Consider the following 25388-nt stretch of genomic DNA (forward strand, 5'->3'; position numbering starts at 1 on the left):
AGTTGCTGAGTTGCTGAGCACTGAGAGAGCTGTGGATAGACTTGTTTTTTCCAAAGCAGCGTATTACCATTTCTCTTGTGCTTTCTCATCCCAAGAGATAACCAGAAACATGTCCAAACACAGCGGAGTTTTCAAACATGCCTGTTAATGAATCCACCTGGAAAACCTACATTTTAGAAATAATTTCTCCATCTCTGGCTGTCTTCCAGGCTTACTTATTCCTGTTGGATCTTTGTATTTCAGAGTAACAAAAAATAAATAGATTATGAATTTTAAGGTTACTGGCTCCTGGCTCTATAACTGTACTCTCCTGCAAGTCTTCTGCAAAGACAAACTCACCCCATACTAAAATGTCCTAAAATGGAGTAAGGGAAGAGTTCATTTTGCTTTCATTTTAAACTCCAGGAATATTTTGGATAAGGAGCTACACCTCTTTCTACGTCTTATGTTCAGTACCCTGGCTAGAACGGAACTTTTATTAACACTTTCCATTTTTATTCATTTTGGAATAAGCTACCTGTTTTTAGCTCTAAGAGTACTTTCACATTATCACCATTATCAGGGAGCTTTTAGGAAAGGGAGGACTTTACCTGTCATTTAGTTGAACTGTTCTAACCTATCTAGTCCTAACATCATTTATAGCATTCTGCCTAATATACAATAGTGTTAGCACATAATCTGTGCCCACAGCCCACTACCTTAAAATTCTATACTGCAAGGAAAGTTATTTAAACGAAAGTTGTAAGTGAAAGTGATTTGAATTTCTGTCCCAAGCTACCACAAATCAGAATACAAGATTACTCTATTGACCACAAAATATTAGGATATACAACTCTCCTCCCCTGATACAAATGGTCTTCTGTCCCCTGAGAGGGAAGTTATAATCTTATTTTATGTTCCCAGAAAATTTCAGATAAACCCAAATAAATCCTGCTTTGCAGCTGAACCGAATCAACTTCACTTTGAGGAGTATTAGAAATTCCCACCCACCACCAACACTCAATGTGTTGGTTTGCTTTTTTTTTTTTCCCTCCCTATAGGAAACCTCTTTCTTCTCAGTATTTATTTTTATTTCTAATCAGTCTCCAGGAGAATTTTTAGGTCTCTGAATTCTGGGTGAGAAAAGACCCTGCAAGGGACCTGGATTCCGGGTCTTCCTTTTTGATGTAAACCAGATCTTAGCGGACAGACTTGATGAGAGTGGGTTTTTTATCGGCACAGCCAAGTCAATCTCTTAAAAACACTGTCTTTATGAAAACAAAAGCCGGCCAACGCTGTATTTATTTGTTTTAACTGGGTCCCAGTCCCCTCTAAGTAAAGATAAAGATGGAAATGTTGTTTTGCCTTTCAGCGTTAGAAGAACCCTGGCAGATTTGAAATGTGCACCAGCAGGGGCCTTTCTGGCCAAGGGCCCGGTGGAAAGATGCTAACCATGCTTAACATGTGTTAGGGGACAGTGACCTCATTTTCAGGGATGAACTAAGGTTAGTTCCAAGCGAAGCCCTTACAAACAAAGGCAGCCTTGCAGCAGTGGGAAAGAATCTGTGAAGACAGCCCTTGGTCCTCCGGGTGGTTTTGATAAGGATGACTAGAAACACAGATAACCTTTAGAAGCATTTTCCTTCCTTGTTAAGCCCTTCCCAGCTCCCCCACGCCTCCCAGTGCTGGCTTACAGATGGAGAACCCAGGTGTATCTCCAGTAACTAGGTAGCAGATAAATAAAAAAGAATGAAACCTTAGGAACTCAAGATCTTCCCTAACTAAAACAGTTTGAGTTTTTTTCAAGCACTTGCCAGACAAAATTCCCTCTTAGGATCTCTGCACCCCACCCCCAAAACGCACCCCTAAAAAGGACTTACTTGTGGAGATAACTAATACCCACTTGGTGGCGTGGGGGTGAGGGTGGGGGAGGGGGAGAAAACCAGTACCCAAAGGATCTGTGGTTGTTAATGACAGGAGGCAGATTGTTGCATGAATGTCACAGTTGTTGTCGGTTGCGCAATTCATCACATTCTTTTGAAATTGGTCAGGAATTAGATCACTGTGCAAGAGATCTATAAAATATCAGCACATAACATCTTACTCTCAAATATCTGGAAACTTTGAGTGGGGACTATCTGAATGGCCATGTCTCAAGGTATAAACTGCGATTCTGCTCTACTCTAGTGGGTAAAAAAATAAATGAAAAATCCCTCCTTTATTACCACTCCCTCCCCCCCATATGCTTGGGTACCCCCATGACTCTGTGTCCACTCTCAAAGCCTTACATTCAGAAGAATGTGACTCTTGAGCCACTTTTTTCTGTCCAAAATTATTTTATTCCGGATAAACATATCAGTCTTAGGTTTTGAGAAGTTCTACGAAGCATCTCCACTTCTATTTCAAAACTGTGCTTGACGTTAAATCAGTGACTTAGGAGGAGGGGCACAGAGGACTTTGAAAAGCAGCCCTCATACTCTGTAAATCCCCCTCCTGACTGAAAATAATTTACAAAGCTGTATTACTTTATTCACCAACAATTACTGTCTGATACTACCAAGAACAGCCTGACATCTGTAGCTTCTGGGTATAAAAGTTTGCTTTAAATGGGGGATATAGAAGACTAAGAAGGAAAGGAGGGAGGCAAGCATGAAAGCCAAAACTTTAAAAATCTGGCATGCAGATCTGAGACATTGATTTAGTGAAATTAAAAATCTGGCAGCAGACCTTCAGAATGCCTCTCGCATCATTCCTTTCTTTTCCATTCCACCTGCTATTGCCCCCAGATATCCATATCGCATAGAGCCATATTTTTTCTTTTTTTAATCAAAGTATAATTAACATACAATATTGTATTAGCTTCAGGTGTCCAACGTACTGATTCCACAATTCTATCCATTACGCTATGCTCACCAAGATAAATGTAGTCACCATCTGTCACCGTGCACTGTTATTACAGTATTATTGACCGTATTTCCTATGCCTATACTTTTCAGCTCTGTGACATTTATTTCGCAACTGGAGGTCTGTACCTCTTTGTCCCCTTTATCTATTTGCCATTCCCCCCAACTCCCCCCTTGGCAACCACCAGTTTGTTCTCTGTATTCAAGAGTCTGGTTTTTGTTTGTTGGTTTCTTTGTCTGTTTTTTAGATGCTCCGTATAAGTGAAATCAGATGTTATTTTTCTTTCTTTGTCACACAGAGCCATGATTTTATTGTGACCGAATTCAGTGGCACTCACATCTGGTTGCACATTAGGCTCATTTGAGCTATTAAAATGTTCCATCTCAGACCACTGGAACCTCTTGGGGGTAGGGGCCCGAGTGTCTGATTTGTTTGTTTGTTTATTTGTTTAAGTCTTCCCCTGGAGATCCTTGAGGCATCATAAATTCGACAAGCATTGGTCTTTTTGTCTCCATTTTCTCCAACATGAACCTGCTGTCAATTAACTGGGCTAAAATGTGGATCTAATGATTTCTTCCCACTCTGCAAAACCCTTCTCTGGCTACTGGTATCTTTATGATGAAGTTAAGTCCGATTTAAGTGCCATTCCAAACCTTACAGGAACCCTTCCTTTACCATTCTCTCCAGGGCCTCCCCTTTTTCGGTAGAAATTGTTTATTTGCCATTCCTGAAACCTTGCCATTTCTATATCTCTGCTCACTTTTTCTTTCTCCTCCTTCTCTTCCTCCTTCTTTTTCTCCCTCTTCTTCTTCTTAAGATTTTATTTATTCATTTGAGAGAGAGAGAGAGCATGCACCAGCCAGGGGGATGGGCAGAGGGAGAGGAAGAAGCAGGCTTCCTTCCAGCTGAGTGGGGAGCTCCATGCTTTGGGATCAGGACCTGAGCTGAAGAAAGATGCTTACCTGACTGAGCCACCCAGGGGCTTCTCCTTTCTTCTTTTCCCCCCTTACTGGGCCCCTTCTAGAATTCCTGCTTCTCCTTCTCTTAGCCGTCCAGTCATATTCAGTATGTAGAAATGGCTTTTCTCAGTAGCATCTGTGGACTTCATCCTCTTCTGTAGGTTCTGCTACCATAAAATCTCATCCTGCTTGCCAGCTCCAGCCTGCATGGCCAGACTGTATGATCACTGAAAGCAGTAACTATGCTCAGAGTCAAGGCCAAGTTGACACCACTGCTGAGCTGCCAGATGTTGAACCCTGTGTGGACTACGAACTCCCAGTCCTGGTGATGGAGTAAATGCAATAGGATCTGTTTTACTGCTCAGGAGAGATACAATGTTGATTCCGTAAAGACCCAGACTTGTGATTTCACTTTTAGCACAAGCCCACAGTGAAGTTAAGAATGTGGGTTTAAGTAAACAGATTTACCCATTTTCTGACGTGTCTGTGTAGATGCAGCTGGTGTTGCCATTCACGCCTGAATCAGTGCATCCAGTGTGAAAAGATCATAACATCGGTGCTCTTCCTGGGCCATATTTTCTGAGGCATGGCCAGGCAACAGTTCTGTTAGATCTGCCCACCCCCCAGATGATGCTTCTGGAGGTGTTTATTAGATGCTTTATTAAAGGTGTCTTAGAACCCTCTTGAAATTAACTTCTTGAGAAGTCGAAAGCATGATTAACAGAAGGCCTTTTATTCAGCAAAACTTGTATCAGAGTTATTTGGTTAACTTAAAAAAAATAACTATCAGCCAGGAATGCTAAGAGGTACGTTTATTTCATAAATATTTGAGTGTTGCCCTAAGTCACAGAAAAATACATCCATTTTCCCAAAGTGTATATAAAGATGAAGGCTTTTCTCTAAGCGTGAATCCCCTGACTGTTACTCTCTTTGGCCTTCTATACCATAAATGCTCTTTCTAGGAGTCCCGGTTTCAGTCTCTTCGAAGGAAAGCTCGAGATTAAAGCAATTGGTGAAGTAATGGGAGTACAGAATCTTTCTGGATTTTTCTGGTTTTTATTTTAGTCTCTTACCATCATCCCATTCATATCTGATTCAGCAGGAATATTTTTAGGAAACTTCTTTCTAATAAGTCTTTCCAAAGCATTTAATTTAGTTTTCATAAAAATATCCTGTCTCTGCACTATTTTATACTTTAAATAGTACATAATTAAATTCCATAATTACAACAACCAGGACCACTGGCATAAACATGTGGGAAGAAAACCACAACTGATTACCAGTCGAGCGGGGGCGTCTGTATTCCGGCACCGTCCTGTGTTGACAAAAGGAAAGGTGAGGGACAGATGTCAGTCAGAAGAACAATGGCCACACTCCAGCAGGACCTGGAAAGAACCTAGCAGAGGACCTGTCACTCTGATGACTCTACGTAAATGTTCTTGCTCTTTCTTTCCTTCTTTACTCCACGAATGTATGTTCTTCTTCCTTTTTTATATTACTCTGGAGCATGGAGCCAAGGAAGCCTGAAAGAGTAGGGATTAAGGGCAGAGTTCTAAAACCAGGGAGGCACGAATTCGAATCTTGCCTCTGCTGGTTTCTAGAAAAATGCCCTTGGGTAAGTTACCTAACCCGACTTTCTGTAAATGTGGATGATGGTAACCTAGACTGGGTCCCATCCCTGTGAGAGGAATTTGGGGCAATCTATGGAAAATGCCCCACAGATTATAGGTGTCCAATCGTTGTTGGTCATGAGACCATGTTCTTAGATACCAGAGCATTTCAGTGTCTTCTGAGTCGCAAAGTACAGTAGATTGCAGACCTCACCTGCACGAACCTTCCGACAGGTATCGCTAAAACAAATAACATTGCTCCGCAGGTGATCCCAGCAAGCGTCGCAGAAATAGGTGCTCTGCCCAAGGTGAAGTAGGGACCCATAGTAATCTCAGACCCGCTGAGCACTGACCCCTTTATCACTGTGGATGAAGCTTCAGGTGCAGAAGAACCCAAGTCTGTCACTAGACCCTTAACCTTTCTCGGATGAAATGCAGAGATAGTAAGAAAGAGCAGAGGGTTTGGGTTCCGAGTTAAGCCGAGTTAAGGTGTTTGCTCCTCAGGGAGTAGTTAGAGCATTGGTCCATACAAGGGTCAGCATTTCTTCATTCAGCATTTACTGGGATTCTGTTATGTAGAATGCAGCCCTGAGCAAGATGAGGACCTGCCCTACAAGAGATCACAGTCCATCTTGATAAACAGCTTGTACCCGAGCAGAACAGACCAAGTGCTGTAGGAGCCCTGAGAGGGGGATCGTGTGGCGTTTGTGGAGGAGGATTGCAAAGGTGAAGTGACATTGAAGCTGGGCCTAGGATTGAGTTGCTGAGTCTGTTAATGGGGGAGGGGGGTTAGAGGGCTGGTGGCCAACATTACTGGCAAAGGGATGCACTGGCTGATGTCACAGTGCCAGGAAATTATGGGGCCTGTCTACAAATACTAAGCCCTTGGGGGATTAAAAAGCTGTCTAGATTGCCTTCAAGATCAGCATTCATGTTTTTAGTTCAGTCTGGGAGTGTTTGTTTGCCTCTGGTTTTAAAGGGCCTCCCAGACCATCCCATAGCAATTGAATATTGTGGTTTAAGAGCAGAAGCATTCTTACAAATGAAGCATGCCCTCAAACATCAACAGATAAAGCAGTTAACAGTGCATCTACCTGGGGTGAAACTGTAGACAGGCATAAGGAAATCTGCTTAGGCAGCCTCGCTCTTGATCTCGGGATTTTTCACTTCTAGGGCCACACAGAACCACTGGCATAGAGGGGAGAGTTTGGGCTTTTCTTAAGCAGTAAAGGCTTTCAGTCCTGACTGTTTACTTATTAGCTGTGTGACCTCAAGCCACTTACTTTTAAGAAGTTAGTTTTTCAAACTCTGTCATGAAGGTGCCTGTCCTGGCTGAATTTTTAAGAAATAAACACTAAAAATGCATGTATAATAATTGCCTACATAAAATGCTTAATGAAGTCTCTTAATTGGCATCTTTTGTCATGATTTTCTCAGAATCCCCAGTGGTTCCTGAACAGTGTTCAGCGCTTCTGGAATGTTCAACTATGGGGCGTGTTCTGACTACAACCCCTTAGAGGTTTTGAGAAGGATCTAGGCATCACAGGGCTAGAGTCTGAACTGAGCAATTAGAGCAGGGTGAATGGGGAAAAAGTGTTAAGTGGGAGCACTTAAGTAAGGGCTCTGTAGAGGTAAAATGACATGAAAGCAAGAACCAGTTTCACTTGTCTGCATAAACACAGGGCACAGAAGATATAGCCTTGAACATGCCCAAAGTGCACCGTTTAATAAGAGATCCCCTAATAAACTGGGCCCCCAAGTGTGTGGCTCCCAATATAAAGGTGGATTGGAAATAAACCCACCCCATAGAAAGTGTAGCAAAAATTTTTCTGTCTCAATTTATCACCAGCTGGAAGGGGGGAAAAAATCCCTCCTATCCATACCAGTTGGAAGTCTAAATTTATCTAAATAGTCTTTTGAAACAAAGGCAAAAAATGCTCAAGGCAAGCATTTATTTTAAAAATAATCTTGGGTTAATAGTGCCTCAAGGCAACTGGAAGGAGCAATCATAAAGTCCTTTTCAGAGTGTGGTATCATTAATCCAGGCCTGAAAGAATCCCCAAAGATTAATTGCTAAGGAATATGAAATGATCAATAATCACAACCATAGAAAGTATAACCTGGTACAATCACTTTGAAAAACAGTTTGCCTTTAACTAATAAAGTTGAGTTAGTGCATACCAAATGATACAGCATTTGCGATACTAGGTATATGCCTTAAAAATCCTTGCCTGTGTGCACTGGGACTGGGTCCAGAATGTTCACGGCAACACACTTCGTAGGAGACCCAGACTGGAAACAACTCAAACATTCATCAACTTCACAGTGGATAAACAGATTATGTTACAATCATATAATGGAATCCTCTGCAGCCTCTGTGATGAACGAACTGCAGTTACCCATGTCAGCATGCAGGATTCCAAGAAACAGAACAGCACACAAAGGAGGCATGTCACAGAAGGGTGCAAATGTATGATTCCTCCTACAGAGAATGCAAAGACAGTCAGCTGCGTAGTATTTAGGTTAGAGAAGTTTACATAGATGTGAAAACTATGAGGAAAGTTGTGAGAATGATTAACGGGAACAGAGGATGCCTTGGGAGAGCTGGTCAAGGAAGGACCGATGGGAAGTCTGTAGAGCTGCTTATAAATTTCATTCTTGAGCTTACCAGGCGTGCCGGCGTTTCTTTCATTATTTCTCGAAACTGTTGATATATGTTTCGTGCATTCTTTTGTATGTATGATACGCATTATGATAAGTACTTTTTAAAAAAAATTTTGTTTTTAGAGAAAGAGTTGGGGGGGGTGCAGAGGGAGAGAGAGAACCTCCTGCTCAGTGTGGTCCCCACTCAGGGCTCCATCTCACAACCCTGAGATCATGACCTGAGCTGGAATCAGAGTCAGATGCTTAACCAACTGAGCCACCCTGATAAATACTTCTTAAGGGGAAATAAAAGCCATAAAAGCCCCCTGGATACAGAATATTTAATAGAAAGTATACACATCATTTTCTGGAAGAGAGTCTGAGGGAGAAAATAAAGAAGAAACAAGAAATCAAGGATTCACACCTCTCATTTCTCACACAGGCACACACACGTGATCTGTAGCTGTGTATGGAGACCACTGTTAACTAGACTATTGTGGTGATCCCTTTACAATACATATAAATATCAAGTCATTGCCTGGTATGCCTGAAACTAATATGATATGTCAATTATACCCAAGTTAAAAGGTTCACACCAAAGTTGTATACCTGAGTGGCTAGGAAATTTGGGGATCTTAAGATCAAAGTAAGAGAATCAAAGGAATTTATGGTTCATATCTCTAACATTAGTACCTAGTTGCAGTGGCTGATGAGTTATATGTTCTTGGTAATGTTTGTTGTACCTGAAAGTATTTGCATGGTTAATTTAGTGGTTGGATGGACTGATGGATGGATGGAAGATGAATGAACAAGTGAACCAAGAATCTCCAAGCATAAACTATGGAGCAAACACTTATTAAGCAAACACTTATTAAGCCCTCCCATTTCTTCCATCCAAGTACTAACCAGGCCTGACCCTGCTTAGCTTCCGAGATCAGACGAGATCGGGCGCGTTCAGGGTGGTATGGCCGTAGACTAAGCCCTCCCATTTCTTGAGAGAGATTGAGGGTGCACACATGCATGCTTGTGTGGGTGCTCGAGGGGTGGAGGGAGACGGAGAGAGAATCTTAAGCAGGCTGGAGCGCGACGCGGGGCTCGATCCCAGGACCCTGAGATCATGACCTGGGCAGAAATCCAAGAACTGGACACTCAACTGACTGAGCCACCAGGTACCTTAAGCCTTTTCTTAAAGTAGTGATGAACAGCTTGCATTCTGGAGTCAGACTGTTTGGGTTTGCATTCCTGCCATTCATAAGCTGTGTGTCCCTGGGGAAATCAGGCATTCTTTCTATTGCTTTCCTCATCTGTAAAATGGAGCTAGTAAGGGTACTGAGGGCCACCGTAGCAAACCACCACACACCTGGTGACTTACAACAATAGAAATGAATTGACTGACAGTTCTGGAGGCCAAAAGTCCAAAATCAAGGTGTCCACAGGGCCCTACTCCCTCCAAAGGCTCTGGTGTGTTATTCTTCTTTGACTCTTCCAGCTTCTGGTGGCTCCTGGCATTGTTTATCTTATTGTCAACTTACTTTCAGTCTCTTCCTGCATCTTTACATGTTCTCTCTTATGTATCTGTGTGTCTCCTCTTCTTTTCTTTTTCTTTGAGGTATAGTTGACATGTAACATTATATTAGTTTGAGGTGTACAACATAATGATGTTATACATATATATCTTTTCTTCTTCCAAAGACATCAGTCATTGTATTTAGGGCCCATTTAAATGCAGTCTGACCTCATCTTAGCTAATTATATCTGCAAAGATCCTTTGTCCAAATAATGTTTATGTTCTGAGTTTGTAAGTGAACATGAATTTGGGGAGACACTGTTTAACTCACTGTACTACTGCATGGAAATATTATAAGGGCTAACTTAATATAAGGACTCGTGAAATTAATATATAGAATATTAAGTGACTAATATAATGAAGCTATTATAAGTATGCACAATAGTGTCTAGCATGTAGTCAGAGTTATGAAGTGTTGGCTTATTACTGAGGTTACTTGAGGTTGGGATTTGGGAAATGCTTATTCATTCCAATCACTGCTTTCTGCTGAGTAATATCAATATTTCAGTATTGGTGGGAATACTGAGTTATTATGTTAATTCATAATAATGCTTGACTCTATCCTTGAAGCTGTTTCCTTGAAAAACATCCATGGTTCATATTTCTTTCCTGTCTAGTAAAATGACTAAGTAGACAAGACATGAAGTGGTGATAAAAGATATTATCATTTTCCAGATGCTTCTTTCAGATTTTGATCATCTAGGGGAAAAAAATGCTGACCAATCTGCTTACATTCATTTTAGGTCAGTTGACTCCTTAAGGGTGACCTCCTCTGTAGGACTTTTCATGTGGCAGAGCTCAGCTTCTCAGGAGACCTGATGTCCTTCTGTAGTGCTGTGTCTACAACTGGCATGGGGCATTGTTAATGATAGAACATTTAAGATGAAAAAGCAGGCTGTAGCCTGTGGTGAGAGTAACTCCTTAGTTTCTTAAGGAAATGACAGCTAAGAGATGCAATACACTGATATTGAGCCAAATACAAAATCTTATATGTATTTTAGCATTAAGGAAATAAAGAACATTGTAAAGGTACTGTGGACAAAATTTGAAAAAAAAAATTAAAAAGTGAAGAATCCATTATTTCCCTGCTACCTAAGCAACATGATTTGGAAAAGCTTAAGACTGAGGTGAAAAGCAAGTGAGTCTTCATTTGTGCTGCTCTGTTGCGTTTGCCGCCGCGCACCCAGATGTCAGCACTCCTAGCGCACCATCAGTATTCAACAAATGTTCGTGGAAGGAAGATGTGGCTGCATTGCTTGCTGGTGGTTGAGAATAAATGGAGGATCTTCTTGGCTCCTTTTCTGTAGCCATGAATAACTTCACTTCCTAAGACATCATTTTTCTTCCAGGCAGATTTCATGTTCCTCCTCTTGCTTTTTCTTTATATTTTCCTCCCTGTTTCTCCCTGCATACTCTTTCTTTGAAGTATAAGATTATTATGTATTCATGTGTTAAGCATGCCTGTATGTAACAGAGGGCTGAGAAAAGTGAAGAAAAACAAGTTTTGTTTTTTCTCTTGTTCTTAAAGTTCTCAGGTGGTAAATTACCTACCTCAGAGGATTATCTGGTACCAGGGTCACTAGGTGAAATAGATATGGTGAAGGTATCCACCAGAAAGCCCTTCATCATTAGAGTAGGTGTTCTTAAACATGAATCCATGAGAAGGCTTGGCTATCCTGAACCACATGACGTTAGTGTGCGAATTAGGTGTGTGCCTGCAGATTTGATGTGTATGTGCAGATTTGGTGTATGGATGTGTCCATGCATAGCTGTTAAAGGAAAAATAGTTCCTTGTAATTTTTGTTAATCTCAAAAGAATCTGAACTCCAAGTAGGTAGAGAACCACTGAATTAGAAAATGTGGCTTATGTTGTTTGTATTTGGCTTTTCTTTAGGGAGTCTGGTGGGATAATTCTGAGAGGTAAATGGACAGTATATACAATCACCAAACTTCTCAGATGTGGAATGAATGCAGAGGCTTTCCTTGAATCATGATATCTCTATTGGAACTTCTTTAGCTACTGTTTTTATGCACTTTAAGTCAGAAGTGGGGATGCTTTACTCACAGTTGTTATCTCTGGCAGTTGAAATATCCAGGCAGACTGATGTCATTTGTTCCCAGAATGGCATCAGAGCCCTTCTGGGCAAATTCACTGATAAGTCATTGAGCAGGCACAAAGGAGATGATGTTTTATGGTACAATGAGCCATCCTTGCTTAGCTAATTTATTTCTAACTGAACTTTAAACCAGACCAAGAAAAAACCCAAAAAGAAAAAAACCAAACAAGAAAAAACCCTAACCATTTCAAAGTAATGAGCCTCTTTAAAAATCATATTTCATTTTTCTTAAAATTCCTGGAAACTTCGGTTTGTCCTTTGTCTTATTTGAAGCTCTGATTAAATGATTTGCATGCTTGACTCCAGTCCCAGTTTTATTTTGGCAACAGCTGCGTGTGTTCCCAGATACCTGACTCAGTGGCTTCCTTTATCATTTCTGGAAGTCAGCTTGGTATTCTAGTAGCTTCTCCATTGAAATAGCTGCTGTTATTGGGAAGAAACCTTTCTGTATTGTTGCAGGCGATATTTTAATTAATATAGTTACTTCCACACAATTTACTTATTTATTGGTTCATTCATTCACAAAACATTTTTAAGCACCTGCTAATGGGCCAGGATGCTTCTAATTGCAGGGAAAACAGAAAGATGAATGTTATACTGTAGTCACTGCCTTGTGGTAAGTCTAGGCATGTGGTAACTCAGGCCAAAGAGTGAAGCCTATGAACCCTATAATCTGTAAATAAATTAGCTAACCCCTCATTCAGAGCAGTGGTTCTCAGCTGGAGAAGTCCCTCCCTCCCCTGCCGGCAAGGGAAATTTGGCAACTGAGGATACATTTTTACTAGTTGCACTAGGAGATAGTTGGAATGCTAGTAAACAGGAATGCTAGTAAACATTGACACTGAACAGGAACATCTCCCACATCAAAGAATTACCTGCGTCAAAATGCCAGTAGGGGTTCCCAGCGGGCTTACTCCATGGAACACGTGACTCTTGATCTCTGGGTTGTGGGTTTGAGCCCCACGTTGGGTGTAGAGATTTCTCAAGATAAAGTAAAATCTTAAAAAAGAAATGCCAGTAGTGCTGAGATTGGGAAGGCCTGTTTTAGAGGAAAAGGGATACTCCTTCAGAGAGGCATACACGAGAAGGATGGACACTGTAGAGATGGTGGGCTCTCCTTTGAGGACCTGAGCAAGTCAAATCCTAACTAAATTGGCCCAACCAGAACCAAAGACATTTCTGAGAGATGGGATTTCTTCAGCTCAATTACATTTCCAGGGATGAATTAGTCATTCCTCAAAGATTGGCGTCTTGTCCGCTTTCCAGTTGTCTACCTCTTGATCTGCCTATGCTTGTTCTTAAGAGGCTTACAATTTGGGAGGAAGAAGCACAGGTACACCCAAAACTCTAACGCCTATGTGAGAAATACCAAGAGGGCTTAATGAAATTAATGCTCTGGGAGCACAGAGCCACACATCTCTGCCCGGGAGGTCTGGGAAGGCTTTCCAGATGAGGTGGCCTGTGAACAGGGGCTTCAAAGGTATTTGCCAAATGGGTGACAGAAGACACTCTCTCCTCTGTTGTTTAAGCCATACACTGCATGATTGCTTTGATAACCAGTGAAGAGATGGGTTTGGCTCTCCTTTCGGAAACCTGCTTCTGTGGTGTTCTACACAAAGCAGGACTCCTTTCCAAATTGTGCAGATCTGACTTTGAAGTTTTTCCTCTCACTGTCTTTCTGTTAAAGACTTCACTGGTAGGTGGTTTCAACCCCATAATCGTGGGTACTAGAGTTTAGCAGAAAGGCAGAGTTGTAAGCTTTTGGTGAATGTATCACAGATTTGGTTTTTGTTGTTTTTAAATACATGCACATTTATTTATTTGCTCCTGCTAATACTCAGGTGGTGGCCTTCGCTTATTTGATAATATATGGGAAGTATGCTTCATAATTTGGATAGACATTTATAGATGCTTTTCAGATACATTCAGTATTCTAGCACATGGCTATGTGCTGTAGGAAAATTCAAGAGAACATCCTCCAAATTCCTCTTAAACTAGTATAACAATGTTAAATGTATTTGTGAAACTATGAATTGAAAAATTGGTTGTAATAGTTTAATGTGAAAGAATGGGTTAGATGTGAAGTTTCTGACAAAATAAAACAGTGAGATTTTCATAATGAGACCACCAGGAAGTTATGGGGTTTCTCTTTACTCTCTAGGAATTGTATGTAGATTTAAAGTACCTACATAGTATGGGGAATTTTCTCTTTCAGTTCAGAATCAGTTAGGACATCACATAAGAGGTAACTTTGTATACTTAAAAGCAACTTTTCAAGAATTTGTCCTTTCCTTAGTGACTTTAAAAGACCTTTAAGAGTATTTTCATGTTAGAATATAATATAATAGTTAAAAATCTTTCTTTTAGTTTGGACTGTAAGTTGAATAGGTCTAACATTCTTTGAGTTTTGTTTTTCATCAAAATGTCTTTCTTTTTTATTTTAGTCTGATGCCAATGCCAGTTACTTAAGAGCAGCTCGAGCTGGACACCTAGAAAAGGCCCTTGACTACATAAAAAATGGGGTTGACATCAACATTTGCAATCAGGTTAGTTGTGGTTATTGATGCTATTTAATTTTTTGCCGAAGATTTTAAACATCCAGACTGTGTGAAACTCCTTGAATCTTTCATTAGTTATTGCCAAGACTCTCTCTTTTTGCCAGTTTAGTGTTTGTTTTTGTTTGTTTTTTAAAGGTTTTATTTATTTGACAGAGAGAGACAGTGAGAGAGGGAACACAAGCAGGGGGAGTGGGAGAGGGAGAAGCAGGCTTCCCTCTGAGCAGGGAGCCCGATACGGGGCCTGATCCCAGAACTCTGGGATCATGACCTGAGCTGAAGGCAGCTGCTTAACAACTGAGCCACTCAGGCACCCCTGTTATTTTGTTTTTTTGTTTTGTTTTGTTTGTTTGTTCATTTGGTTAAATGTCATCAGCTTAGATTTTCAAATGACTCTGCTTTGTTAAAGAAGCATTCAGAAATGTAGGTAGGCATCCTTTAATAATTCCTAAAATTTAGTAACTAATGATACCAGAACAACCCACCTGACTTTTAAGTACCTTTATTTGTAATTCAAGTTTCTACATTGCACACATACAAGTGATTGTTGGTGGGATGTGATCTTAAGAGTTCTACGTAGACTGTTTGCTGCTCTGTTCTCAACATGCTAAGTAATGCTTTCCCTTCACTCTTAATCAGAATGGGTTGAACGCGCTCCATCTTGCTTCCAAAGAAGGCCATGTAGAAGTTGTTTCTGAACTGCTACAGAGAGAAGCCAATGTGGATGCAGCTACGAAGGTCAGTATCCCCTATTGAATGCTTGTTGTGTCACTTAACAGATTCAATGAGGATTCAGCCCTCGATAAGAATCAGGGCAAGCATCTCATGAGATAACTTGCCAACCACGTTCTCTTTGGGAAACGTATAAACATAGAGGGAGTCCATATTTTATAAAATGTTAAAACAGAGAAATAAAGAGGGAGAGTTGATGTATCTTTTCATTTTACAGAAAGGAAACACAGCCTTGCATATAGCATCTTTGGCCGGGCAAGCAGAGGTGGTAAAGGTCTTGGTTACAAACGGAGCCAATGTCAATGCACAGTCTCAGGTAAACCTACAACTCTGTTGCCAGTACGTGTTGTAACTTACAGATGTTTTTTGGGTCAAGTCTTGTATCCTCTAAGAATAGAATTCAATGAATAGGGACATTGTTGCAAATTATTTAAATTCATATATGTTCTGTTACATGTGAAAGAGATTTTTAAAAGTCATCTATCTTTGAAATTGGGCTGGTAGTCATAGACACAAATATTTGGGGACTGTCTATAATGCAGTCTTATACACTTTATTATGCTAGTTCAGGTCCAATCTCAGTACCTATTAACTTACAAAGGAGATGAAAATGCCTATAAAGGAGGAAATGCCTCTTATAGGTCCATTCTGTTTCAGTGCTTGATCTCGTTGAAAAAGGGAAGATGCTGCGTAATTCCTGTTTAGTAACTGAGGCCTTACTGTTGTTCCCTGAAACAGATTAAAAGGAAAAAACAGAATAAACTTTAAAACTCCCCAAACTAAAATTTCCAGATTCTTTCATTTGGATATATGCTAATCATTCATTCAGTAGGACGTCCTGTGTGCTCTGAGTCTTGCATGAAGTTCTAAAAAGAACACCAATAGATTATGGTTTCGTAGACTTTCAGTGTAAGAGAATTTACTTTAAAATAGGTTTAAAAATCAGTCCTCATAATCCGAATTGTTCATTATTGCACTCCCCGCAGAAAGGAGGTTGTATAGGAAAGCAAACATCATCATAACACAGAAATAACTGCTAAGAACCTGACCATTTTTAGAACTGGTCCTTACTCAAGTGTTCTTTCTCATTGGATGCCTTCATGTACTCCTCCTGTTTGTCCGTCTGCCTCCAGGCAGTTGGATACTGAACAAATGAATTGCAGAACAAAACCACAAGTTTTGCAAAAGACACAGGATGGCCTGAAGTTAGGGGGAGGGTGCTGGGGAACCCTGGCTTCACAACTAAGCTGTAGGTTGTGGTTTTCTAGCAATGTGTGAAGAATTAGGATGATTTCCTGGTAAGTGTTTCAAAGGAGAATGAGTTGAAAATCAAAAGATTAAATGACCAAAAAATAAATAAATAAATAGATGAGGTCTTTGGTTAGCAAATCCATTTGCAAAAAGGCTGTCTGTTTACTTAGGCCGTAAGAATAAAAAGTGAAGGGCATCAAGCTGTCATAGAATTCTGTCAGAAAAATTACACGTTCCTCCACAGAAATCCTTTTTGGTTTAGTTTTTGTTCGTTGTGAGAACTCATACAGGAATTCCAATTATAACCAATATTTTGTTAACTCCTAAACGCGCTTTTATGGTTTCTAGTTTTTGTGTTTTAGAAGAAAGTCTCAATCTAACCTTTTTCATTATTTACTCTGGCCTTTTGATTTCCAGTTTTAAGTGTGCTCGATTTCCACAACCATCTTCAGTACTGATTATCTCTGGCTAACAGGAGCCTCCTATATTTTGTGGGACCATGGCATTGGGGTGACTTCCTCCATGGTTGCCGCGCCATAGGAACATGGTGTTGATGCTGTTATATATCAGGGTCATGGAGGAGCAACCGCACTGCGGTTCCAGATGTGTGATTTCTTGTATGTCGGATCTGATTCTTTTCTAGTTCCTTGTGGTTGGACTTCTGATACGTGGTCCATTTATGCTGATTCTCTCAGAGTGATGATGCTTTTCCAGAAGCGAATGATACCAACTTGAATATTGACAAGTATAGTCCACTGAGAGAGATACAGACAAGCTGACTATAATAAGCAAAGCATCATGCTTTTAAAACATCTTTTTACTGGAAAGTAAAAGTGTTAAGCTCTGAGACAGTTAGAGAACTCTTTAATCCATTTTCATTTCCTTTATCCCCCCAAGGGAGAAGAAATAAACCTCCTTCTTTTAAACATTTCACACATTCTTGACTGATGTTTAGAGCTGCCGTAATTTTAAACCTCCTTGATGATGTCGGAGAGAATCCACAATTGAAATCAAATTTCAATTTATACACATTCCCTAGTGATGATGAAGTGACGGAGAAGAACATGGGCTGCGGAATTCCCTGTTCCCTGCAGCTGTGCTTGGCATGTCCTGCCCCCACAGTTTGTAGTAGAGCACCCCCTTGTCTGGACACGTGGCCCCATGTGCCTACTGAGCTGCATCATTCCATGCACAGAAGAAGTAACGGATGTCCCAGCAGCACACTGGGGTTTCCATGATAACTCCTGGTAGTAGCTTTTCAATAGGAGCTTTTACAAAGAAATGATAAGCAATAATGCCGTGAGATTAAATTCCGTTTAGGCGTCAGCACAGAAAACATCACAAGAGTATTAATATTCAAGAAAGACAGCATCCCTGTCTGAGTGAAGTTTTAACCAAATGGGTAATACGTAGTAGCCAACAAAACTAGTGTAAAGAGAGTCCCTCATCTTCCTTAAGCATAAAAGTTCTCCTTGTCTTGAAAATGAAAATGGAATTGGACGATATCAAGTTCTGATCTTATAAACTGAGGATCTATAAGCTAAGAATTTTTAAGATATTACTTTAATTTTTGACATTGCCTTGATCTTATGTCTTAATAAGTTAGTTAACTCTTTCTTATATTACTTAACATTCCAGAGATGATTTAGTCCTACCTTGAGAAAGAAATTAGGTTAGATAATTAAATTGTGATTATAAAGAACTCTACTATGATTAAGTCCTTCATACTTTGTACTAAATACCGCAACAAGGATTACTAGTGTTTGCAATTGGAAAATCTCAAACTGCCCCATCAGATGACAGCCCTCACTTTTCTCCTTCTGTCTTTATTCTGTAATATAAGGCACAAACCGTGTTGATCAAGAAGCGAAGTCTGTTTCCAATAATATTTTACCATAACTATCAAAGTATTCTAAATGGATACGTTTTCATAATAGTATGAACAAAGACAAGACCCTTTGGGTTTTTGTGGGTTTTTTTGTATTGTGTGTTTTTAAATTCTGAATAGGTAATACATTCACAGGGTTCTACCATCAAAATGCATGGAAAGACAGGGAGGTCCTCCTCCCAACCCCAACCCCCGTCTGCTCAGCCCCCACCCATCTCCACCCAAGGGCGCAACAGGGACTGAGTTTCTGTGGATCTGTTTCAGAAAGGACAAGACCCTTTGATTAAAGTAGTGCCTCCTTGGTCTTTCTGCGTTTTTCAATATTTTCTTTGGTGGGGAGGTCAGATCTTCATGAAATCAGATAATAGGTATGATAGAGCCTCTCTGTCTTTTGACTTCATAGCACACATATTTTCTAACCAACAGTCATAAAAATCAATATCAGATGTTAGTCAGTGCGGATCCGTCCCCTGCCCTTGCAGTTTAAATTCAGAAGAGCAATTATGATGTGCACAGGCTGCCTGTAGGAACCTAGGATGGATAATAAAAGTACATGAATGAAATGTCAACCCTTACTTAAATGGAATAACAGGAGGGCTTTCTATTTTATTTTATTTCTGTGGATATTAGGCAGCATGCTTCGGTATGATCTATAAAATTATAGGTCTGCATCTTTGTATGCTTTTGATAACCCCGTAATAAATGTTCTGAGCAGAAGGTGTTGAAGATAATGGGTAAAATCAGGTATCCAAGAGCATACTTTCTCAATCTTGAGCTGTTCTGCCTTTTGAAAATTAAATCTATTGTTGCTACAGGAAAAAAAAAATGTAAATTGGGCACCCATATGTTCCATTTTGGCCAGCTCTTTGTTTTGGAAATTTCCTAAGTTAGGAAATTAATTAAAAAAAAAACCAGTGGTGTACTTTTTTCTCTTCAAAAAAAAATAACATTCTTTCTAAAATTGGACCATTCTCCCAATCCAGATGCTCTTTTACAAAAAATCATTTCAGCCGTAGGTTGTGCAGTGACAACACATTGAATTATTGGTGCTTTAAGCCTCTCTGTACAAGAGAGTAATGGTAATATTTTTATTCAATCTTCCCAAAGGAAGCTCATAATTACTCGCTAGAACCATAACTAAATAGTGTATATGTGTTCTGTGTGTTCTCATGCTATGTTGATCCCTTCTTGATAGATGAGATTTGTATTAGTTGATGTTATTGGGATTAAAACAATAAACACTAACATGAACGGAAAAGGGAATTTATTGAAATTACATGGAGAATACATAGAATAGAAAGCCAAAGAAACCTTTTGGCAAGCTTTGAAAACTAGATAGTTGGGGTGAGAGAGTAATCAGCAGCTACGCAGTAAAGTGGCCCTTCGATGTGGTCTGTACAGACCAGCTCGAGGCAGGGGGAAGGAGGGATTTGTCAGAGAACAGAATTGAGAAAGCTAGAGAGTAGACTTTGAAAAGCAAACAGGAGATATCTTGCACCTATGCCCATGCTGCGGTTGAAGAAGGGCAGGCTAATTTGTCTCAAAGATGGCCAAGAGACACGCTACCTACATTTCAGGGGAAGAGGTAGGTCCATCCCTTTCAGGGAAGGCGTAGGTTCTTCGAAATTGGAAAAATATTGCCAGAAAGGGAAACAGATGCTTGGTGACCCAAACTGAAGCACAACAAAATAAACACACAAGCCTCTACATACCCCCTTATAAAATGGAAATTTCATTATAGAGGAAAAAACAAAAACACCAGAAACATTCTATCACTACGAACAGCAGAAATAAAATGAGACCATTCAACAACATTCAATATATATCAGCATATCATACCATATATTGTGTGATTCCATTTATACGAAATGTTCGGAAGAGGCAAATCCATAGAGATAGAAGAGAGATGACTGATTGCCAGAGGCCTCAGGGAGGGGTGAATGGGAGTGAATACTAATGGTACAGAGTTCCTTTTTGCAGTGATGAATATGTTCTGGAATTAGATAGTGGGGATGGTTGCCCAAGTTTGTGAATATACTGAAACCCACTAAATTATACACTTTAAATGGGTGAGTTTTGCAGTATGTGAATTATATATCAATAAAAATTTATAAAAATGAAAAAGTATAAAAGAATGTGACCATTCCAAAAATGACAATGGCAAGCACTCAAAAAAAGAGAGAGAGAGAGAGAGAGAGAGAGAATGAGAAGCGATTGTGGAAAACCATGAATTATAGGGCTCAATCTTCTTGTGATCCTTATTGACATATTTTTTTTTTAGTAACTCCAGCCCCACACAGTTCACACTCTGCTGTTGTGGAAAGGGCATGTGGGATGATTTAAAAGTTGTGATTCTTAAGAATCACTCTTTGGAAGCTCCATGTCTGTAAGAACAGCATCTTTTAAACTTCAGTACCTGGTTTTGGGTTATCTTCCTGGGTCATGAAAGGTTTGGTTCTGGAAGGTAAACTCAAGAACAGCCTACTCCATCGGGCCAAAAGCCAGATATTTATTGGTAGACTAGTGTTCCTTAGGTAATCATCAACTTCAGCTAAATTCTGTCCTGAAGTTGAGAGAATAACATCCATTTTCAAAATTTTTCTGAAGAACTTTTCTCCTAAAACCTGAATCTTCCATCTAGAAATTTCAGCTGATAAGGAAAGACAGATCCTGAACTATCACAAAATCTACCCTGGTTTTTTTCTTTCTCTTCTTAGTATTTTTAACAGGTTTTTTTTTTTTTTTCTTTTTCTTTCTCTTGTTTTGATTTTTAAAGGATATTTAATTCAACCAAGGATAAAATGATCTTCCATTTTGTTCAAATTAAGGAAATGAAAAAATAGCTATGTAAGGGTAATCCTAAACTACCTGTCAGTTTTCCTCACTGGTCTGGGCAGATTAACAGAGATGAAACATGCCAGGCACATACACACAAATATGCACACACACACTTATGTACACATACATTGTGTCACAGTTATTCCATGTCCTATGTTTATTGTTGATAAAAACCTTTCATGGTAGAACAGAATAATGATGAACTTCAGTGATGTTAGTAGGTGGCTAATTTAAAGGGAAGTAGCTTGAATGCTGTGTCATATTCTCCTTCCTCTAATTTCGTGTCTGTAATTTTGAGCTTTGCAACTGGATAATGTAGCTTGTTACAATTATGTGTAAAATTAAGTAAGCAGAATAGAGGAACTCTCTGATGAATAAAGTATGGCAGATTTGTTACGTGACTTCACTTTTATCAGCTCAAGGATCTTTTTAACTTACTTTTAAAATTCTTTGCGGAAAGCCAAAAAAATGCGTCTCCAGAGGCTGAATTATAGATAAGTAAGTTAATCATATAGTAAATGGTATTTATAATGATGAACCTAAACCTTCTGAATCACAAAAGTTTGAGTAATATTTGGTACATTTTACTAAGAATATATTTACTTTTATTCTGTCCAGTTATATAATGTATACAATAAAATTTCCAGAACATTCAGTTAAATGGAACTGTATTCTGAAAAATTTATTCAAAGAAAATTTGCTATAGTTTGAAAAATATGTTTTGATGTATATGTTTTGCAATAAGATTTTAAAATATTACATATAGGCAACATATGAAAATATTTCATAGATGTGAGATAAATTGTTCTAGAGAGCAGTCACACATATGCAACATATTTTTTTTGAAGATTTTATTTACTTGAGAGAGAGAGAGCCCAAGCAGAGGGAGATGGAGAGGGAGATGTTCCCAAGGAACAGGGAGCCCGTTGTGCGGCTCAATCCCAGGACCTTGGGATCATCACCTGAGCCGAAGACAGAGGCTTAATGGACTGAGCCGCCACCCAGGTGCCTCTTCAACATATTTTAATAAAAAGCTTAAGATGCAGTGTACACATTTGTGTATTTGAATCCTGGTATTTGGGCAGCTGGCCACATTTCAGAGAGACATAAGTACACATGTATAGAAAGTATGTGTGTACATATATGTTTATGGATGCATGTGTATATGTATTCTGAACATGAAAATACCCTGTGTTTGCAAAAAAAATGCAAGGCAGGAAACTTACAAAAAATAAACTATTAATTGAATTCTATTTTGAAACTGAAGTATATACCTTTAGCATATTGGTGTTCTTTCCTTTGCTCCAAACCACCTCAGCTGGATGAATTTGAAGCTATTTGAAATTAATATAAATTCCTTCCAAATTAGGAACTATTCCAGAAACTTAATATTATGTGAAAGTATACATCTTTTATTAAAAATAGATAATTATTGGCGTGGGGGAAGAAACCTCACTGGGACATGACTAAATGTATTTTTCTTCATATCCTCTTATCATCTAGGAAACTTCTTTATTCCTGGTAGATATTCAGTAAGAGGCTGATGATTAAACAAATGTATCTATTTATTTAAAGTGGATCTATTGGTGTGAATTATACACTATTAACTATGAGCTACACTCTGTTATAATTTATGAACTATAATTCTGAATTATAAATTCTACTTAAACTGTCCTGCTTAGGCTTTCTAATAAAAATGAATCTCTGCATGAAAGTATCATTAAAATTATTATACACAAGCATTTTCTAGAACATATAATATCAGTACCATGGAAAACTAGATTGGTGCTATAATAAAGCCACAGACAAACATTTCATTTCTCTTTTACAGAATGGTTTCACACCATTGTATATGGCAGCCCAGGAAAACCACTTGGAAGTTGTCAAGTTTCTTCTTGACAATGGTGCGAGCCAAAGCCTAGCCACCGAGGTAAGACATGTTTGTTCTTTCTGTGGGTAAGTTCACATGTTTGCAGGGCATTTTGTAAGCCTGGAGTTAAAACATGGAGAATCTGTCCCACTATAGTTTTAGTTACAGTCATAGACATACAGTCCTAGTGAGGATTCTTCAATGTTTATGAAATACACTAGAAAGTCAATTTTCAATCTTTAAAGAATCTTCCATTGCATAGATAACCCTTTCTGCTCTTAAATGCCTGGCTCTACCTTATAGTTGAGCTGTTTGTTTAATATCTATGCATTTGCTTTAGAACACTTTTCCATCTATTATAATTTTGCCTCAAAGGCAACAACCTTTTTGAAATATGTTTGTAGTAAGACAAGTTTGAAATCCCTTTTTTTCCAAATATGTTAGTGTAATTATAATGATTGAATTTACATATTTCAGTTAACTAGATTTAATTCACACTTTTCAACAAAACTATTATATGCTTTTAAGTGTTGGGTAAACATGGTAGTGAAGAGATTTTTACAGTCTTGAATAGAAGAGTTGTTTTAGAATAAAAAGTTACTGAAGTCATTTGGAACTGTCCTACATAACGCAGTTTTTATTTTTTAAACTACACTGGATGGAAGATTGTGCTCCCTTGTGAAGTGTATCACTAGAAATCTATTGCTAATATTAAAAGATCAACATTTGAGTATTCTGTATTTTTAACAAAATAATGAAAACAGATGCAGGATTATCTCTGTCATAATACTGCTCCTCTTAAATTTTGACATGTTTTCCAAATGGCACAAGAAAAATTGTGATAGAGGAATTGCATAATTTTACCTAGGTTTTGAGATCATGCCCTCTGGAGAAACCACTAAATAAATAAAGAGGCAGTTCACATAAAAAGAAATACAAATGACCATAAATGTATGAAAATATCACATCCTCACTCATAGTCAAGGAAATATTAATTTATTAATCAGTTTAAAAATGAGATTCAGTCTTTTGCCTAGGAGATAAGGAAAAGAATTTGAAGAGTAGAAGAAATGGGAACTTTCCTACAGTTGGTAAAGTCGATCATTGGTTGTAACACTTTTGCAGAACATTTAGCAATAACTATCAAAAGGTAGTGTTTATGTACCTTTTTACTTAGCAATTCTGCTTCCAAGAATTTATATTACAGTTGTGATAGAAGGGGATACGAAAACAGTATACAGGAAGTTCATCAACAGAATTAGTACGAACAATTTTTTAAGAACCGGGATGAACCTAGATATGCACCAGTAGGAAACCTGTTTGATAGTATTGCAATACTCACACAATAAAATGCTATTCAGCATTACCAAAAATGAGGCCAAACTATAGGCATTGATAGATGAAAATCATAATGGTTTTATGATTTTTTTCTCAGTGGTTTATTCTGAGCAGCGGGAGAGAGATACACTTTTTATTTTATACCCTTCCATACTGTTGAAGATTTTTATCATGAGAATATTGTTTTTGTAATAGTCGTAAGGGTAGGTAAGAAGTAACTACTGGTAAATAAGAAAAGAACATGCATCTGGTAGGCATAGAGCAATGCTTACGTGACAGATGAGAGAAAAATCCATTTCCATTTTTGGATAGAAATACAAAATAATATAAATATCCCAATGAAAGTGATTTCATAGTGCTTTTTTGGCTTATGAAGGAAAAGGTACTATTCTTTTTAGACTGTGATGTACAGATCACTAAGTCTCTCTTCTTTAGAAGCAGACGTTAAGTCCAACTTACTGCTAAGTCTTTGGCATGATTGTGGTTTTTATAACCTTTCTGTATTTATATACTGTCTTTTATATATTTATATATATATATATATTTTCCCATCTTGTACTAATTAAGATTCTGAAACATGAGGTAAAAGTATTTGTTCACTTACCCCCACAAGTAATTACTAAGTCCGTATTGTGTGCCAGATTCTGCACATGGGGTGGAGGTTCTCATGGGGCTTCCGTCATGTTTTCCTTGGGCTTGTAGATTTCCTCTTTTTTTTTTTTTTTTTTTTTAAGATTTATTTATTTATTTTAGAGAGAACACACAGGCAGGGGGAGCAGCGGAGGGAGAGAATCTCAGGCACATTCCCCGCTGAGTACAGCTCCTAACACGGGCCTGGTCTCAGGACACTGGGATCATGACCTGAGCCGAAATCAAGAGCTGGTTGCTTAACCAACTGAGCCACCAGGTGCCCCATGTATTTTTTCTTTTAAGAATAACTGCACAGAGAGAACAAAGCTGTTTAAACTAGGTTTGGACCCAAAATCAGGAGCTGTTAATTTTAGCTATTGACACCTTAGAGCTGTTATCTTTGTCTCTTTAATTGGCTTATTGCAGGAAGCACATTCTTGTGGGTGCCCATGGTCTCTGTTGCAGTGTATTTTCTGGTGCAAAGTAGTTTGCATAGGGCCTTTATGC

The 25388-nt window shown here is 38.9% G+C and overlaps 1 protein-coding gene across 8 annotated transcripts in view; it reads left to right on the top strand.

The window, feature by feature from the left end:
- ANK3 (ankyrin 3) overlaps positions 1-25388 on the top strand; it is a 675561-nt gene that overhangs the window by 431556 nt on the left and 218617 nt on the right. For all 8 annotated transcript variants that reach the window (XM_059170184.1, XM_059170185.1, XM_059170186.1 and 5 more), the window contains 4 exons: positions 14224-14325; positions 14974-15072; positions 15284-15382; positions 22875-22973. In XM_059170184.1, coding sequence (XP_059026167.1) covers positions 14224-14325; positions 14974-15072; positions 15284-15382; positions 22875-22973 — 399 coding nt within the window. The remainder of the gene's footprint in view (positions 1-14223; positions 14326-14973; positions 15073-15283; positions 15383-22874; positions 22974-25388) is intronic.

The sequence above is a fragment of the Mustela lutreola genome, chromosome 4, assembly GCF_030435805.1.
Source record: "Mustela lutreola isolate mMusLut2 chromosome 4, mMusLut2.pri, whole genome shotgun sequence".
Lineage (NCBI taxonomy): Eukaryota > Metazoa > Chordata > Mammalia > Carnivora > Mustelidae > Mustela > Mustela lutreola.